We start from the raw sequence: 15,973 nt of genomic DNA, 5'->3' as shown, positions 1-15,973 counted from the left end.
GTCTTACATCAGGTTTCTCCAGGACCTACTGTTCTTGACATATTCAGAAAAAGACTAATATAGAAGCAAATATTAACTGAAATCTCTTTGGGACACCACTAGAGACACATAATATTTCAGATATGTTGGATTCATTTCAGTAGCAAACAAAGCTTTGAACCACACACACAAACAACAAACAGTTAAACCAAATAGACCTGTGCGGATCTGGGTAATTTTCCTAGTAATTATATATACAGTATATATATATATATATATATATATATGCACTGCATGCAGAATTATTAGGCAAGTTGTATTTTAGAAGATTATTTTTATTATTGATCAACAGCTATGTTCTCTGTTTTAGATTTGGCTATCTTAAGAGGATATCTGTTTGTGCAGGTAACTATTACTGTGCAGAATTATTAGGCAACTTAATAAAAACCAAATATATTAACATCTCACTTGTTTATTTTCACCAGATAAACCAATATAACTGCACAAAATATAGAAATAAACATTTCTGATATGCAAAAACAAAATCCCCAAAAAATTAATGACCAATATAGCCACCTTTCTTTATAATGACACTCAACAGCCTTCCATCCATAGATTCTGTCAGTTGCTTGATCTGTTTACGATCAACATTGCGTGCAGCAGCCACCACAGCCTCCCAGACACTGTTCCGAGAGGTGTACTGTTTTCCCTCCCTGTAGATATCACATTTTATGAGGGACCACAGGTTCTCTATGGGGTTCAGATCAGGTGAACAAGGGGGCCATGTCATTTTTTTTTCTTCTTTGAGACCTTTCCTGCCAGCCACGCTGTGGAGTAGTTGGAGGCATGTGATGGAGCATTGTCCTGCATGAAAATCATGTTTTTCTTCAACGATACCGACTTCTTCATGTACCACTGCTTGAAGAAGTCTTCCAGAAACTGGCAGTAGGTCTGGGAGTTGATCTTCACTCCATCCTCAACCCAAAAAGGTCCCACAAGTTCATCTTTGATGATACCAGCCCATACCAGTACCCCACCTCCACCTTGCTGGCGTCTGAGTCGGAGTGGAGCTCTCTGCCCTTTACTGATCCAGCCTCTGGCCCATCCATCTGGCCCATCAAGAGTCACTCTCATTTCATCAGTCCATAACACCTTTGAAAAGTCAGTCTTAAGATATTTCTTGGCCCAGTCTTGACGTTTTATCTTATGATTCTTATTCAAAGGTGGTCGTTTTTCAGCCGTTTCAGTCATTTTTTCAGCTTTCCTTACCTTGGCCATGTCCCTGAGTATCGCACACCTTGTGCTTTTTGATACTCCAGTAATGTTGCAGCTCTGAAATATGGCAAAACTGGTGGCAAATGGCATCTTGGCAGCTTCACACTTGATTTTCCTCAATTCATGGGCAGTCATTTTGCGCCTTTTTTGCCCAACATGCTTCTTGCGACCCTGTTGGCTATTGGCCATGAAAAGCTTGATTGTTTGGTGATCAAGCTTCAAGAATTTGGCAATTTCAAGACTGCTGCATCCCACTGCAAGACATCTCACAATTTTGGACTTTTTAGAGCCCGTCAAATCTCTCTTCTGACTCATTTTGCCAAAGGAAAGGAAGTTGCCTAATAATTAAGCAGACCTTATATAGGGTGTTGATGTCATTAGACAACACCCCTCCTCATTACAGAGATGCAAATCACCTGATTTACTTAATTGGTAGTTGGCTCTCAGGCCTGAACAGCTTGGAGTAGGACAACATTTATAAAAAGTGTCATTGTCATGTGATCCAAAATACAACTTGCCTAATAATTCTGCATGCAGTGTATATATATATATGTATGTGTATATATATATATATATATATATATATATATATATATATATATATATATACACATATATATATATATATATATATATATATATATATATATATATATATATATATATATACACTGCTCAACAAAATAAAGGGAACACTAAAATCCCACATCCTAGATATCACTGAATGAAATATTCTAGTTGTAAATCTTTATTCATTACATAGTGGAATGTGTTGAGAACAATAAAACCTAAAAATGATCAACGTAAATCACAACTAATATCCCACAGAGGTCTGGAGTTGAAATGATGCTCAAAATCAAAGTGTAAAATGAAGTTACAGGCTGATCCAACTTCAGTGGAAATGCCTCAAGACAAGGAAATGATGCTCAGTAGTGTGTGTGGCCTCCACGTGCCTGTATGACCTCCCTACAATGCCTGGGCATGCTCATAATGAGGTGGTGGATGGTCTCTTGAAGGATCTCCTCCCAGACCTGGACTAAAGCATCCGCCAACTCCTGGACAGACAAAATACTTTTCTTAGTTCATTTGTGACCAAATTTTTTCACTTGTTCCATCTATAAACACAATGTTAAAAATACAGCCTTCTACAGTATCCCCCTGACAAGTTACAAATATAGCTGTACCCATGGGGATCGTAAATGTGCCAGGTCTCTTTAGGAAGGAATCAGTTGCTATATGTGATGTCTTAAGCACAAACCATAAACATATAAATGTATCCACAGTGTAGTAGGAGTGGAGAGCCTATATTCTCCATCAGTTCCTTCTGTAGCCACATTGTGCTTTGTGTCTCTGTGAGAAAATGTTGGTAAAATATGTAAGTGCGTTTGCTTAAATATCAATTCCCTGTTATTTAATTTCAAAAGTTCTAAATATATACAGGTGCTTCTCACAAAATTAGAATATCATCAAAAAGTTAATTTATGTCAGTTCTTCAATACAAAAAGTGAAACTCATATATAGAGTCATTACAAAAAGAGTGATCTATTCCAAGTGTTTATTTCTGTTAATGTTGATGATTATGGCTTACAGCCAATGAAAACCCAAAAGTCAGTATCTCACTAAATTAGAAAAATTTGCAAAAAACACCTGCAAAGGCCTCCTAATCGTTTAAAAAGGTCCCTTAGTCTGTTTTAGTAGGCTCCACAATCATGCGAAAGACTGCTGACATGACAGATGTCCAGAAGGCAGTCATTGATACACTCCACAAGAAGGGTAAGCCACAAAGGTCGTTGCTAAAGAAGCTGGCTGTTCACAGAGTGCTGTATCCAAGCATATTAATGGAAAGTTGAGTGGAAGGAAAAAGTGTGGTAGAAAAAGGTTCACAAGCAACCGGGATAACCGCAGCCTTGAAAGGATTGTTAAGAGAAGGCCATTCACAAATTTGAGGGAGATTCACAAGGAGTGGACTGCTGCTGGAGTCATTGCTTCAAGAGCCACCACACACAGATGTATCCAGGACATGGGCTACAAGTGTCGCACTTCTTGTGTCAAGCCACTCATGACCAATAGACAACGCCAGAAGGAGAAAAAGTTGGTCCAAGTTGTTTTCAGATTAAAGTAAATTTTGCATTTCATTGAAATCAAGGTCTCAGAGTCTGGAGGAAGAGTGGAGAGGCACACAATCCAAGCTGCTTGAAGTTTCCACAATCAGTGATGGTTTGGGGAGCCATGTCATTTGCTGGTGTAGGTCCACTGTGTTTTATCAAGACCAAAGTCAGCACAGCCATCTACCAGGAAGTTTTAGAGCACTTTGTGCTTCCCTCTGTCGACAAGCTTTTTGGAGATGGAAATTTCATTCTCCAGCAGGAATTGGCAACTGTCCACACTGCCAAAGTATCACTGTGCTTGACTAGTCAGCAAACTTGCCTGACCTTAACCTCATAGATAATCTATGGGGTATTGTCAAGAGGAAGATGAGAGACACCAGACCTAACAATGCAGACGAGCTGAAAGCTGCTTTCAAAGGAACCTGGGCTTCCATAACACCTCAGCAGTACCACAGGCTGATCGTCTCCATGCCGCTCTACATTGATGCAGTAATTGATGCAAAAGGAGCCCCGACCAAATATTGAGTGCTTTTACTGAACATACATTTCAGTAGGCCAACTTTTCGGATTTCAAAATCATTTTTCAAGCTGGTGTTATAAAGTCCTCTAATTTACTGAGATAATGACTTTTGGGTTTTCATTGGTTGTAACTTGTAAGCCATAATCATCAACATTAACAAAAATAAACACTAGAAATAGATCACTATGTTTGTAATGACTCTATATAATATATGAGTTTCACTTTTTGTATTGAAGAACTGAAATAAATTAACTTTTTGATGATTCTAATTTAGTGAGAAGCACCTGTACTAATTATTTCATATCTTTGTCTAGCAGTCTAGGCAATTTTGAGCTAAACACAGCAGAAGCAGACATTTCTCTTATTGTGCTTGTTTACATTTGAGGTAAAAACCTGATGATTTACTTGAATGAACACAATGATTTGCGAGAGACCAGCGGACAATCTAATGTTTATAATGATGCCCCAACCTTTCCCTGATGTCAGATGATCAGGAGTGTAAGATTTTAAATGCACAATCATGTGTTCTCAAACGAAAGGAGTCTGGCAGTGTCTTATAACCCTTTTCCCATTGAAAACACATGTACCCTAACAGAGTGGAGCATAAATGTGTATAGAGGGTTAAAAAAAAGCAACTGTCTAATTAGAGTACACCTTAAAGAGGTTGTACGGCCTTAGGGTACAATTCTGCAGTCACACTATGTGACTGCAGACTTGCGACTCCTCATATCACGTGCACTGTGAGCTGTCAGGATTCTCCGGTGTCGACGGTGGGCACGTGACCACGAGTATGTGATTTCCATACATGTGGTCATGTGCCGACTAGACGTCCACGGCCTCGCTCGGTGCAAGTGTATTGACCAAGGCTGGACACGACTAGTTGGAATGTGGCTGGAAGTATTCAAATCACATACTTGCTGACACATAATGGCCCGCTCCGCCGGACAACCCCTCTAATGTCAATCATCTGCTAATTGAGCTCCAAAGGGTCAAATGCCACTATGTAGGAACAACAAGCCCTATTGATTAAAGCATTACAAACATGTTTTTGTTATAATATCTAAGTGACCTTTTTTGCATGTCATTACCTATGTTTCAAAATAATCCTGACGTATTGCCGTTTTCACAATGACCACGAGGCCATAATTCCTGTTCTGCACAAATCGATTTTTTTCATCTCATTATCAGCATAGACAGGATTAAAATGAAGGGTAACACATAAATAGCCAACACAAAATCACACTATTCACAACAGGTAACGGTCACAACTCACCTCTTCCCTCTCCCTGCACAGGTCACAAAGCATGCCTTGAACACTCTCCCATATATGACCTCTCTGCACTATTGTTTCCTACATATATATGTGGCTGCTGTAAAACTTATTATTGAATGATGTCAATAATGCTGCAGCTTAGGAAAGATGGCCAGCCCACATAACCATGTACAGAAATTAGAAATCTACACTCTGAAGATAAAAACTAATTAAAAAAAACAGTGTTTCACAATATGATTTTAATTGGTAAAATAATAAAATAAAGAGAAATTCATATTTAAATAAATAACCAAATTAGAATAAATGTGACAGCTTATATCCTTTCCTGTTATTATCATGAAGAAGTGATTAGTCAGTGTAGGGTACCGCGTAAGGGCCGATTCACACATCTGTGTGTCGCGGTCCGAGTCTGGACCACAATGCATGGACTGACCGCGCGTCCCCTGACCAGAACCTGATTCCAGTGCAGAAAAACTACCTGTTGTATTAACTGTATTTGTATTCCTTGTCACTTTTCTTCCTGGTAAAGAAAGATGTCTTTATATTTCTTAAGATTTTAAGAATATTTTTAGTTTATTGGGTAACTTTACTATTCTACACATCAAATGCAGCAAAAGCCTAAAAGAAAAGGCACAGACTGAAATTCAGAAATGAAGTCACAATGGCGCGTACAATGGGGCCATTTTTCCTAATCAGAGATAGATCTCGCAGTTTGAATTTTGTTGTTAGGGATAATAAACTTTATAAATCCTGTATGGAAAGGTGCATGTATTATTTCAGTGTTTTACTCTTGCAATTGCTTGATTAACGGAGTTGTCGCAGGAACAAATACCCATACATTTTCTAATATAGTTATATATGGTCAGGTCCCCGAATCCTCCAGTGGACACAGCAGCTTGGCTTCTAGTATTTTCTGGGTTGGTTTGTGGCCAAAGCAACGTGTGAAGGGCTTGGCTGACTGCTTATTTCAATAACTAAGCCAGCCTCCTTCTCTGTCATAGTCGTATAGATGGAAAAGAAGAATGGCTTACATAATAAGAAGTCAGCCCCTTTCACACACTGCTCTGGTCATTTGGACAGTACATGCACAGGATCGGAGGCCAAGGTGCTATGATCCGGGAACGATCTGCTACTGGTGGATTGGGGCACCTGGCCTAATGGAGCTATATTAGAAAGTTACATTAAAAAGTTACTCTTTATAGGTAATTTATGAATATTTTCTGCCTGGAAACTACTTTAACTACAATGTTGTTATTAATAATAAGAATAAAAATTGACAGACACTTTTGAATCCTTCGCAGGCTACAACCTCTGCTCTGATGGGGTAGATTCTCTGGGTTATTATAATGGCTCCATTTCCAGAACAGAGTTTGGCTTGGACTGCCTGAACTGGGCAGACTTTCCTGACTATATGAAGCAATATCCAGGACGAGGACTAGGGTATCACAACTACTGCAGGAATCCAGATGGAGTAAATACACCGTGGTGCTTCTATCGCCAGCCGTCGGGAATGATTAGCTGGGCTCACTGTGACTGCAGCCAGGGTATGTGTGCAGGAAATCAATTATACTTCACTAGCAAACAAAATACTCCTTTTTAAGTCAAATCTACTATATAAAGCTGAATGTGTGTGTGTGTGTGTGTATGTGTGTATGTCCGGGATTGGCATCTGCACCATCGCAGCTACAGCCACAAAATTTTGCACAGTCACACGTCTGGACCCCGAGAGCGTCATAGGCTATGTTGTGAGGCGAAATTTTAACCCCGCGCGTTCCAATTCACCAAACAATTTTGCCCCTATCTACATAATGGGGAAAAAAGTGAAAGGAAAAGTGTTGGAAGCGTCGCAGCTACAGCAACAAAATTTTGCACAGTCACACGTCTGGACCCCGAGAGCGTCATAGGCTACGTTGTCAGGTGAAATTTTAACCCCGTGCTTTCCAATTCACCAAACAATTTTGCCCCTATCTACATAATGGGGAAAAAGTGAAAGGAAAAGTGTTGGAGGTGTCGCTGCTACAGCCACAAATTTTTGCACAGTCACACGTCTGGACCCCGAGAGCGTCATAGGCTATGTTGTGAGGTGAAATTTTAACTCCGCGCTTTCCAATTCACCAAACAATTTTGCCCCTATCTACATAATGGGGAAAAGTGTAGGAGGCAAATTGACAGCTGCCAGATGTGAACAAGGGGGACTTAAAGAATGAGAGCGATGGCGCCAAAGAGTATATACCGTACAGTTGCTAAGGTGGGGCCCCGACATGGGATACTCACCACACACGGGGATATGAACACACACACAAAATGCGCCACACACTACCACGTGCTTGAACACATATACCACCCTCAGCACACATTTCACCACACATACGCCAACCTCGCCACATAAAAGTCGAAACACAAAAGTCGCCGCTCAAAACTCACCACGCACAAAACTCGCCACATGCAAAAACTAGGCTCACGCAAAAATCGCCACAAGTGCAAAACTCACCTCATGGAAAACTCGCCACTCGGAAAAATTGCCACATGCACAAAATTTGCAACACATGCAAAAGTTGCCTCACACAAAACTTGCACATACTCAAAAGGCACCAGACATAAAACTCACCACGCGCAAAACTCGCCATGCGCAAAACTTGCTGCACACAACTTGCTACACTAACCTGTCACATGCAACTCGACACACAAAACGTTGCTACACGCATGTTGCCACACAAAACTCATCTCACAAAAGTCACTACATGCATGTCGCCACACACAACTCAACACACACAACTTGACAAACGAAACTCGCCCTAAAACACACACAAGTCTGGTATTAGCCTTCGAAAATAAAAATCTGATTAATAAGCAGACAAACTACAAGAGCAACAAATGTACCATATAGGAAATACAGCAGCTGTCAGTCACATGACCTGTCTATTATGTGTATGTGTGAGCTAATATATACTGCCAGGGGGAGGGCTTCCTGTTGGCTGGGGATTTATCAGGCTGCCAATTTATCTTACAAATACTGAGGTAAAAATACTGAGCAAATAACGTGTGAACGAGGTCTAATACAGGAGGAGATGACACAGAGGTATATACTATATACAGGGGAGATGACACACAGATATATACTATATACAGGAGAGATGACACACAGGTATATACTATATAGAGGAGGAGATGACATACAGGTACATACTATATACAGGAGGAGATGACATACAGGTATATACTATATACAGGAGGAGATGACACACAGGTATATACTATATACAGGAGCAGATTACCTACAGGTATATACTATACAGGAGGAGATGACATACAGGTATATACTATATACAGGAGGAGATGACATACAGGTATATACTATAGAAGGAGATGACATACAGGTATATACTATATATAGGAGGAGATGACATACACGTATATACTATATATAGGAGGAGATGACCTACAGGTATATACTATATATAGGAGGAGATGACATACAGGTATATACTATATACAGGGGAGATGACACACAGCAGGTATATACTATATACAGGGGAGATGACATACACGTATATACTATATACAGGAGATGACATACAGGTGTATACTATATACAGTGGGGCAAAAAAGTATTTAGTCAGTCAGCAATAGTGCAAGTTCCACCACTTAAAAAGATGAGAGGCGTCTGTAATTTACATCATAGGTAGACCTCAACTATGGGAGACAAACTGAGAAAAAAAATCCAGAAAATCACATTGTCTGTTTTTTTAACATTTTATTTGCATATTATGGTGGAAAATAAGTATTTGGTCAGAAACAAAATTTCATCTCAATACTTTGTAATATATCCTTTGTTGGCAATGACAGAGGTCAAACGTTTTCTGTAAGTCTTCACAAGGTTGCCACACACTGTTGTTGGTATGTTGGCCCATTCCTCCATGCAGATCTCCTCTAGAGCAGTGATATTTTTGGCTTTTCGCTTGGCAACACGGACTTTCAACTCCCTCCAAAGGTTTTCTATAGGGTTGAGATCTGGAGACTGGCTAGGCCACTCCAGGACCTTGAAATGCTTCTTACGAAGCCACTCCTTCGTTGCCCTGGCGGTGTGCTTTGGATCATTGTCATGTTGAAAGACCCAGCCACGTTTCATCTTCAATGCCCTTGCTGATGGAAGGAGGTTTGCACTCAAAATCTCACGATACATGGCCCCATTCTTTCTTTCATGTACCCGGATCAGTCGTCCTGGCCCCTTTGCAGAGAAACAGCCCCAAAGCATGATGTTTCCACCACCATGCTTTACAGTAGGTATGGTGTTTGATGGATGCAACTCAGTATTCTTTTTCCTCCAAACACGACAAGTTGTGTTTCTACCAAACAGTTCCAGTTTGGTTTCATCAGACCATAGGACATTCTCCCAAAACTCCTCTGGATCATCCAAATGCTCTCTAGCAAACTTCAGACGGGCCCGGACATGTACTGGCTTAAGCAGTGGGACACGTCTGGCACTGCAGGATCTGAGTCCATGGTGGCGTAGTGTGTTACTTATGGTAGGCCTTGTTACATTGGTCCCAGCTCTCTGCAGTTCATTCACTAGGTCCCCCCGCGTGGTTCTGGGATTTTTGCTCACCGTTCTTGTGATCATTCTGACCCCACGGGGTGGGATTTTGCGTGGAGCCCCAGATCGAGGGAGATTATCAGTGGTCTTGTATGTCTTCCATTTTCTAATTATTGCTCCCACTGTTGATTTCTTCACTCCAAGCTGGTTGGCTATTGCAGATTCAGTCTTCCCAGCCTGGTGCAGGGCTGCAATTTTGTTTCTGGTGTCCTTTGACAGCTCTTTGGTCTTCACCATAGTGGAGTTTGGAGTCAGACTGTTTGAGGGTGTGCACAGGTGTCTTTTTATACTGATAACAAGTTTAAACAGGTGCCATTACTACAGGTAATGAGTGGAGGAAAGAGGAGACTCTTAAAGAAGAAGTTACAGGTCTGTGAGAGCCAGAAATCTTGATTGTTTGTTTCTGACCAAATACTTATTTTCCACCATAATATGCAAAAAAATGATAAAAAAACAGACAATGTGATTTTCTGGATTTTTTTTTCTCAGTTTGTCTCCCATAGTTGAGGTCTACCTATGATGTAAATTACAGACGCCTCTCATCTTTTTAAGTGGTGGAACTTGCACTATTGCTGACTGACTAAATACTTTTTTGCCCCACTGTATAAGGGAGATGACAAACATGTATATACTGAGGTGAAAATGAGAGGTGTGAGTGCAAAATGAGAGGAGTGAGGGAAAATAGTGGAGTGATCGGAAAATGACAGATGTGAGGTCGAAATGACAAGTGTTAGGGGGGAATGAGAGGAGTGAGGGAGAAAATGAGAGGTGTGAGGGAGAAAATGAGAGATGTGAGGGGGAAAATTAAAGATGTGATTGGGAAAATGAGAGGCGTGATGGGAAAATAAGAGAAGTGACGTGCTATAACTAACCACAGATATTTACTATGCCCAGGCAACGCCGGGCTCTTCAGCTAGTTATAGATAAAAAATTTCACTTGATAAATTATGTCTGTTTCCCATTTACACTTCATTAAATGAGTAGCCCTTCATATGTTGTCAATGCTGAGAACTACACATATTCCCTATAGGTGCTATTCGTCTGCTGGTGGCTGGCCATTCATCCCACAGTGGTGGAGTACAGCTCTATTTCGAAGGGGCTTGGGGAACAATATGTGGTGACTTCTGGACAGATTGGGATGCAAGTGTGGTCTGCCGACAGCTTGGAATCAGGTCAGTTTGAAGAACTGATACATTGTGCATGACTGTACATTTCTAAGAATAAAGTATGCCTACTGGTTGTTCTCTAGCTGCTCATCTCTGAATATATGTCCTCATCCATGAGCTTGACAATCTTTTCTGCTCTTGTCATGTTGTTTTTTTAGTGAGTCGTAAGCTGACCATACATAGGAGATTGATATTGATGTACATCATTCACATCCCTATGAATAATGGTAGACTGGATAACTTATATCTTAACCAGTGTTATCCTGTTGGTTTTCCAAGAGGTGCCTCCCAAGTTGTCTGGCACCTGCTATTATCACTCTTGTCCTTTTTAGATGACCCAAGCAGATGCTTATAGTGGAGTTATAGGAGTAGGCCTCAATTTGGCCACTGGTTGTGTAATGCCTATGGACAGCTATATCTATATGAGTAGTGCACACTTTCAGATATTGAATATTTTGTATAGTTAGTTGGACATGAAATATGTGAATTGGGTTACTTGTGCTCTAAAAACAGATATAGCGAGGACATTCCTTCTAGTGAACCAGACACGAATTGATAAGTAGCTCTAAAGTCATCACAGGAAATTAACTTAAGAAGGAAAAATGCTCATTGCATGTTAAAATGATCTTCCTGGACTAAAACCTTAACGTCTTATCCTAAATATAGGCAATTGATGTGTAATTGAAGGGGTCTAACACACTCTTACACTCGGACCTCTCATAATCAGCAGAACAAAAGGACACAGTAGATTGTCTGTATGTTCAACTATGAAACGCAGCTGCATTTATGAATGCATGTATGAGTCTGGATAAGGATGACGAGACAGAGACATCACTGTACCTTTATTACCCAGTCACTACAGGGGTCAGACCCACACCGATCAAACGCAAGGATAGGTGTTATGACCTGGTGGTCAGGACAATAATGGACCTGGTGGTTAAGAGCACACGGAATGACCTGATAGTTACTGATAATAAAGGACGAGCTCTGGGACGTGGGAACTCTGCTGACCGCAATCCCTAATCCTATCAAACACACTAGAAATAGCCGTGGATTGCGCCTAACGCTCCCTATGCAACTCGGCACAGCCTAAGGAACTAGCTAGCCCTGAAGAAAGAAAAATAAAGCCTACCTTGCCTCAGAGAAATTCCCCAAAGGAAAAGGCAGCCCCCCACATATAATGACTGTGAGTAAAGATGAAAATACAAACACAGAGATGAAATAGATTTAGCAAAGTGAGGCCCGACTTACTGAACAGACCGAGGATAGGAAAGGTTACTTTGCGGTCAGCACAAAAACCTACAAAAAGACCACGCAGAGGGCGCAAAAAGACCCTCCGCACCGACTCACGGTGCGGAGGCGCTCTCTCTGCGTCCCAGAGCTTCCAGCAAGCAAGACAACAATAAAAATAGCAAGCTGGACAGAAAAATAGCAAACCAAAGAAATACAAGCTGGAACTTAGCTTCTGCTGGGAAGACAGGTCACAAGAATGATCCAGGAGTGAACTAGACCAATACTGAAACATTGACAGGTGGCATGGAGCAAAGATCTAAGTGGAGTTAAATAGAGCAGCCTGCTAACGAATTAACCTCGTCACCTGTGGAAGGAAACTCAGAAACACCCACCAGAGGTTGGAAGTCCATGGACAGAACCAGCTGAAGTACCATTCATGACCACAGGAGGGAGCCCGACAACAGAATTCACAACAGATAGGCTGTCAATACTTAAAGGTACCTTCACACTAAACGATATCGCTAGCGATCCGTGACGTTGCAGCGTCCTCGCTAGCGATATCGTTCAGTTTGACACACAGCAGCGATCAGAATCCTGCTGTGATGTCGTTGGTCGGGGCTAGAAGGCCAGAACTTTATTTGGTCGCTGGCTCTCCCGCTGACATCGCTGAATCGGCGTGTGTGACACCGATTCAGCGATGTCTTCGCTGGTAACCAGGGTAAACATTGGGTTACTAAGCGCAGGGCCGCGCTTAGTAACCCGATGTTTACCCTGGTTACCAGCGTAAAAGTAAAAAAAAACAAACGCTTCATACTTACCTTTCGCTGTCTGTGCCTGGCGCTGTGCTTTCCTGCACTGACTGTGAGCACAGCGGCCGGAAAGCAGAGCGGTGACGTCACCGCTCTGCTTTCCGGCTGCTGTGATCACAGCCAGTACAGAGAAGCAGAGCGCCGAGGACAGACAGCGGAAGGTAAGTATGTAGTGTTTGTTTTTACTTTTAGGATGGTAACCAGGGTAAACATCGGGTTACTAAGCTCTCCAGCGACCAAACAGCGACGCTGCAGCGATCCGGATCGTTGTCTGGATCGCTGCAGCGTCGTTTAGTGTGAAGGTACCTTTAGTCCTGTAAAACCCCAGTAGCAACAAATTACAGTATGCTAATTCAGTTAAAACTGCTTCTCTTTTACACTGGACACCAGCTATGCCTGCATTTCAGATAATGTTTCATGAACTATTGCCCCAAACAAAGACAAAAAAAGGGAATTATTCCAACATATAAAGTACTGTGCAAAAATTTTAGACATTTAGACAGGTGTTGAAAAAAAGCTGCAGAATAAAAGTGATTTAAAAAAAGAAGCGCTAATTTATTTTCATCGATTTAACAAAAATTCAAAGTGAATGAACAAAAGAGAAAACTAAATCATATCAATATTTCTATTGACCGCCCTTTACCTTCAAAATAGCATCAATTCTCCTAAGTACACTTACACACAGTTTTTTGAAGAAACTCGGGAGAAAGATTGTTCCACACATGTAGGAGAACTAACCACAGATCTTCTATGGATGTAGGCTTACACACATCTGTCTGTCTCTTCATGTAATCCCACACAACCTTGATGTTGAGATCAGGGCTCTGTGAGGCATCTATTCAAGGACTCCTTGTTCTTCTTTATGCTGAAGATAGATCTTAATGATATTGGATATATGATTGGGGTCATTGTCTATCAGGTGCCTCTTTGATGGTATTACATGGTGGTGTACTATAAGCTTTTATTTCCCAGAATTGAGGAGAACAATAAAATAGACCAAGTCCCCAACTCCATTTCCTATAATGCACCACCAAACCTACAAGAACTCCTCTGCTATACTTCACAGTTGCCTGCAGTCACTCATTATTAACCTGCTCTCCAGCCCTTTTGGAAAACAAACGTCCTATTATTACAGTTAAATATTTCCCATTTTGACTCACCCACCCAAAGCATTTTCTGTTGTATTTCTACACCACGGTTCCAATGTTTTTTGGCATAGTTGAGTCACCTGGCCTGTTTCCATGTCAAAGGTATGTCTTTAGACTACTATTCTTCCAATCTTCTGGCCAGACTTCTGTGAAAAGTAAATAGGTGTAGCTGGGTCCCACTAGTTGCTGCCAGTTCTGAGCTGATGGCATTGCTGGACATCTTCCAATTTTGAAAGTGTAAGGAGGAGAGATGGCCGCAGCGTGCCTTTTCCAGAACGAGTCCAGAACCATTGGTGCTGTCACCCGTGTTGCAGGGGGGAGAGTTTAGTTCCCCGGACAGACCTTTGAACTTAAGACCAGGGGGTGTGGAGGACATAAAAGGGTGACAATACGTGGGAAGCAGGTCAGATTGGGCGGGAAGCTATAGGGTGCGGGAACAGAGTGCGAGCCTTCCTGCACAGCACAGTCAGGATGAAGTAGGCCTCAGCCAGAGGGGCCTACACCAGCTTACCGGAGATCACAGGCGCAGACGCTTCCAGAGACCTCTGACCATGGGTCCTCCCCTCAGCCAGACCGTAGAGGGTGCACCCCCAGACCAGACCACCAGGCCGCAGAAAGTGTGCGGCTATCTGACATACCCGCTCCTGTATTGTGTCGGTACCTAAAAGAAAGGACTATTCCTCCTTCAGTGAATTCTCCCCTTGGATCCAGAACCTGCAGCCGGACATTTCAGGACCACCGGCGACACCAGGATTCAAGGCCCTTTCCAAACCAGGACGACACCGGATTCTCCAAGCTTTTAGGCCAGACCATCTCAGAGACTACCCCTCTTCAACGCCGGATTGATAAGTTTATGCTTTTGAACTCTTTTTTGTCTAATCATATACCAGTTGCTCTTAAGTTGATTGTATACAGTTGTACTGCCCCATATTTCATTTATCCCCTCCCTGTGTGGAGTAACGCTGTTAGATTAAATTCCTCTGTTAACCCTTGCTCTGCCTCTGGCCGTTACTGCATCCGTTTACCTGCTTTCAAAAGGACATAAGCATAATGTATTCTTCATCTGCTTCACTACATTTCCTTGGCCAACCATTTATACAACAGTGCTTAGAATTGTCCATTTTGCTTCCAAAAAGGAGCTTGAACGGTACATCTTCAAACTCCTGGTAAAGACCTTGCTGATGCAGTATAACTATATTATTATATGTCTTATTGTTGTGCTCAGTCTTGAAAGAAGAACAAAGAGTTCTTGGAAATGAAGATATCACCATCATAGAGTCTGGCTGAGATTACACAAAGAGACAAAAGGATTTACCCAGGTCTACATCAACAGAACATCTGTAATTAGTTCTCTCTCTGAAGTGTTCCTTCAAAACCTGTGTGCATGTGTATGTAGATGAATTATCAATGTCATTTTGAAGAGGCAAAGGGTGATCACACCAAATATTGTTTTGATGATATAAATAAACTATTAACACTTCTAGTTTTTAAATCATTCTTACTTTGTAGCATTTTTTTCCACTCCTGCCTAAAACTTTTTTAAAGTACTGTGCTTTTAACCTCGGAAGTGTCATACAAATCTTAAAAAAGTGCGATTTAGACATTAGATGTTTATTGTAGTGATACACATGCAGGTGGCGCACATGGTTCATAGACTCACTTTGCCACAGACCGAAGTTTTCCTGGAGGGGCATGACTAAGCAGCTACCTTGGTGTTCACTGATGAGCTTCAGTGGTGAGCTTAGGCTTGTGTGACAGGTGCCACTCCAGGGCATTGTCTGACAGTAGCAGCTGACCCCATGGGTCTAAGCCGTGTACTCAGATTCCTAGACAGGGGAGGACGGTCACTAGGGACAGGTTCAGACTGT

At 41.6% G+C, this 15,973-nt stretch overlaps 1 protein-coding gene across 1 annotated transcript in view; it reads left to right on the top strand.

Annotated features, from left to right (window-relative positions):
* Window positions 1–15,973, top strand: part of LOC138665626 (neurotrypsin-like) — a 98,074-nt gene that overhangs the window by 26,436 nt on the left and 55,665 nt on the right. The window contains exons 3-4 of the mRNA XM_069753276.1: window positions 6,457–6,699; window positions 10,780–10,921. Of these exons, the coding sequence (XP_069609377.1) occupies window positions 6,457–6,699; window positions 10,780–10,921 (385 nt within the window). The remainder of the gene's footprint in view (window positions 1–6,456; window positions 6,700–10,779; window positions 10,922–15,973) is intronic.

The sequence above is a fragment of the Ranitomeya imitator genome, chromosome 2 (assembly GCF_032444005.1).
Source record: "Ranitomeya imitator isolate aRanImi1 chromosome 2, aRanImi1.pri, whole genome shotgun sequence".
Taxonomy (NCBI): Eukaryota; Metazoa; Chordata; class Amphibia; order Anura; family Dendrobatidae; genus Ranitomeya; species Ranitomeya imitator.
The sequence above is the reverse complement of the archived record's forward strand: the minus strand, read 5'-3'. Positions and strand labels throughout refer to the sequence as shown.